The sequence below is a fragment of the Phalaenopsis equestris genome, unplaced genomic scaffold (genome assembly GCF_001263595.1).
Source record: "Phalaenopsis equestris unplaced genomic scaffold, ASM126359v1 Scaffold000517, whole genome shotgun sequence".
Lineage (NCBI taxonomy): Eukaryota > Viridiplantae > Streptophyta > Magnoliopsida > Asparagales > Orchidaceae > Phalaenopsis > Phalaenopsis equestris.
The window spans coordinates 662,134-666,123 of NW_018164957.1; the positions used below are offsets into that span (position 1 = coordinate 662,134).

General features: G+C 37.9%; 1 protein-coding gene across 1 annotated transcript in view; it reads left to right on the plus strand.

Annotated features, from left to right (window-relative positions):
* LOC110028602 (DNA polymerase epsilon catalytic subunit A-like) overlaps positions 1–3,990 on the plus strand; it is a 92,762-nt gene that overhangs the window by 64,957 nt on the left and 23,815 nt on the right. The window contains 5 exon segments of the mRNA XM_020730516.1: positions 2,252–2,347; positions 2,459–2,659; positions 3,678–3,732; positions 3,860–3,984; positions 3,987–3,990. The exon segment at positions 3,987–3,990 is cut by the window's right edge and continues 35 nt beyond it. Of these exon segments, the coding sequence (XP_020586175.1) occupies positions 2,252–2,347; positions 2,459–2,659; positions 3,678–3,732; positions 3,860–3,984; positions 3,987–3,990 (481 nt within the window).

A 3,990-nucleotide genomic window follows, 5' to 3' on the forward strand; every position in this document is an offset into this window, starting at 1 on the left:
TATATATAATTTATGGAGACTGCGGCAGGCTGCTCTAGGGATTCGACCGATGGCGATAGAAACTATCGGCTTCCTCCACCGGCATCGTCGTCTCCAACGACGAAGATTTTGTGGCTTTCTGCTATAGTACCCGACAACGAAGGGCTTCTCGCCTTTGCTTTACTCGCGAGTCGTCTCCTTCCTGCCAGACCACGAGCTTTCTAGCGTCCTTCGGTCTTCGTTCCTGACGACGATGGGCTTCACTCCTACTCGCCGGACCGCGGTCGTTTCCCTGTCTCTGTTCGAGATTTGGGTTCCCTTCGTCGTAGCTCCAGCTCCAGTGTTCGTGCGTGGGGTTTTTGTTTCGGTTTGGGGGAATGGCCTCGAGTTATGCCGCGGCTGTCTCCGGAGGGTCTACTCCCGGGGCCGGCTGCCGTTCTTGTTTCTTCCCTCAAGAATTTCATGATGCACATGAATCTGGAGGTGATTATACCTTTAATAAAAAACTGGGAAGAAAGAATGACAAACCCACTTTGTTTCTCACTGACGAGGAAACAAATATATTGGCTTCAGCATGTAGATATACTCTTGTTGGGAAATTTTCGTATGGAAATCCAAAGCTTGAGACTAATAGAACGCTTCTCTTAAGCTCAAAGGGAGTTGGAAAGTTGGTTCACTAGATGGTCGTCACGTTTTCATTCAACTCTCAAATGACGCAGGTTATACTCCACTCTTTCTTAAAAAGTTCTCAGTCGATAATCGCTTTTTCAAAATTCTGAAATGGAGAGTGAATTTTGATCTTAAATTAGAATCTCCTATTATCCCAGTCTGGGTTAATTTTCCTGGGCTCAAGGTGCATCTCTTCAATTATGAAACCCTTTATACATTGACAATTGTCATTGGGAAACCGCTGAAGGTCGATACTCCCATGCTTGATACAACCAGGCCATCTGAAGCTTGTGTACTTGTAGAGCACGACATCACTCAACCCTTTCCAAGGGAGATTTGGATTGCCTCCCCCATCAGGGTTATTGGAAGAAGATTGCAATGGGACCTCATCCCCATTACTGCTCTCACTGTGGAATGTTTGGTCATAGCTCTTCATCCTGTTATCGGTTGCATCCCCATCTACGGTCGACTGTAGCCCCACCTCCCGTTTCTGTGACTACTGCGGAGGTTATACACTCTTCCTCACTGCCTGTGATACCTACTGCTATGCCCATGGCGGATACGGTGAAAAATGGTTTATCTACTGATATTGTTTCAGAAAATGTTGATAAGGGTTGTTTGTTGGAGGAGAGTCGGGTGGTTGCTCCTGGAAGGCAGGACGCGATCACCGCCTCTTCTTCTACTGGAGTGGACATACTATCCGCTCAAGCTCTACCTACTGTGGAGGGTGCTCAGACTCCCCTCTATAAGGTGATTGAAGATATGGATAAAACGAACATTCATATTTAGATGACGGAAAGGGTGTCTCCTAATACCAATGAGGAAGATTTAGAGCCAAACACAAACCATCTTACTGCTATTAATCAATTAGTAGAACTACTTGTTCAAAGGGCATGTGTTTCCCAATTATTGGAAGTCTGTCCTACACAAACTAAGGAACTCATCGCTGCAACTGTCTTTCCTTCTACGGATCAGACTGAACATGCTTCAGAAGAAGAATGACAAGTTTACATTGTGTCGATGGAGGAATAAGGCTGGGGACACTGTTCAGCTTGGAAACTTAATGAATGATACCTTGGTCACTCCTAGTAATGGAACAACACTTCAGAGTTTGCCATCTAGATCCGCTCCAAGAACTAGAGGAAGAGGCCGTCTAAACTGTCTCGTCCATAGACACTTGTTTTTGCTTGTTTTTTTTTTATTTGAGTCTTTTGTATCTTTTTTGTTAGGATGTTTTGGTACCATGTATCGTATGAGTAGGACATCATCTATTGGGCCCTCTCATGCAAATTTTTGTATCGTTTTTTATTTCAATATAATCTGTCTTAGGGCTTCACATATATATATATATATATATATATATAAACTAAAAGTTTAGGTGTTACATAGATATATGAAAACTAAATTTACTATGTCATTTATGATGTTTTCAACTATTTACTTATGCAACACATCATGCTTAATGTGTAGTTGTTTCATTCATTACTATTAGTACATATAATAATAGGTAATAAATAAATCAATTTAACTTTTAAACATTGAGACTCTGTACTTGATTATGCAATAGTTTAATTTTCGTATTTGGTTTGTTCTATTTAATTAGGCTGAAGTTTTTGACAAGTTCCTGCAAGGTTCAACATTAGAAGAATGCTATGAAGCTGTTGCAGCAGTCGCTAATCGATGGCTAGACCTTTTAGATGTGAGTCATTAAGTTGCACATTCTATCTGTATATCAATTTTTTTATTGAATCACTATGATAAACAAATAATGATTGAGATTATGTTGACAACCTCTTCTATTTTTCTTCAGAATCAGGGGATAGACATTGCTGACAGTGAGCTGCTTGATTATATATCAGAATCAAGCACAATGAGCAAATCTTTAGCTGAATATGGCGAACAGAAATCATGTGCTGTGACTACTGCTAGACGCCTTGCTGATTTTCTTGGTGATACAATGGTCAAAGACAAGGGCCTACATTGTCAATACATCGTTGCCTGTGAACCACATGTGATTAACTCGCTACATGCTCATAGTTGTTTATGATTTGTTACAGTACTTGATGCTTATTGAGAAATTTTTATATACCAAATAATTTATCTTCCATTTTGAACAGTAATGCTTTATTTATTTTTTTCTTTTTCTTTATTTTTCAGTTTATGGATGTAATTCTTATTCAAACAAAAAATAGGTCAAACTTATTTTTTCAATATTCTACGTTGATGGCATGTAAAATATTGTTTTGCACAAGTTTTTTTGGCATGATGGTTTTCGTTGTTTCTTACATTGATAACTAAAGCGTGTTTGTTCATTGGTTTGAATTTGAAGATGATTTGCTGCTTATGTTCTATTTGGCATGAGTAAAGTGCTGAAATAGTCCCCCGATTATTTGCATATGGTCAGTTTTGTTCCAAAGTTTAAGAAAGTGTCAGATTAGTCCACATATTTTTTTATTATGGGCTAAAATAATCCCCAAAAAGCATTATTTTAGGGCTTAGGGTTTATTGTAGGCCGCATTAATAGTGTCCAGGATTAAATTGATACATTTATAGACTATGTAACTAAAATGACTCGACATGGAGTTGGGGGGACTATTTTAGCACTTTTCTCATTTTGGCACTTTTCATTTTGTATATTAGACAGCATGGTTCTGTTCGCGAAATGTTGTTTCATATTCAAGGAGCTTTTGAAATAACTTTTTAAAGGATTATTAGTTTTGCAATGCATTCCTCCTCTGCATGTAGCAAACTGTATGCTCCTATTGGGTCTTTCTTACACTTACGTTATATTTCCTTGTATATGTATATTTTTTATTACTTTTAAACAAACCAGTTTTGAGTTGCTTTGATGTTACTTTTTAGGTAAGTTGGCACCTTGTGCTATATTTTCTTTAATCACTGTCAGTTTGCTCGTTGTTATATTTTCTTTAATCGCTGTTATTGTTCATTGCTCTGCGGTTTCCATCAAAGTACATCTTCAGATTTCTTGGTTCAATTTAACTATTATTTTTTTCTGTGCGACATTTCAGGGTACTCCAGTAAGTGAACGTGCTATTCCTGTTGCAATAATTGGAGCTGAGCCGGGTACTGCAATTTTTTTGAACTTTTTAATATAAATTATCTTTTTTACCTATTTTGCATTTTAGAATTATAATTGAATATTCATGTTCAAATAACGCTAATCTGGCTAGTTTCTACAATGTCATTGTAGAAATTGGAAGATTTTATCTGCGTAAATGGTGCAAAATTTCATCTGGTTTTGACATTCGATCAGTTGTCGACTGGACTTATTATAAGCAACGCCTTTCTTCAGCTATACAAAAGATTATTACAATTCCTGCT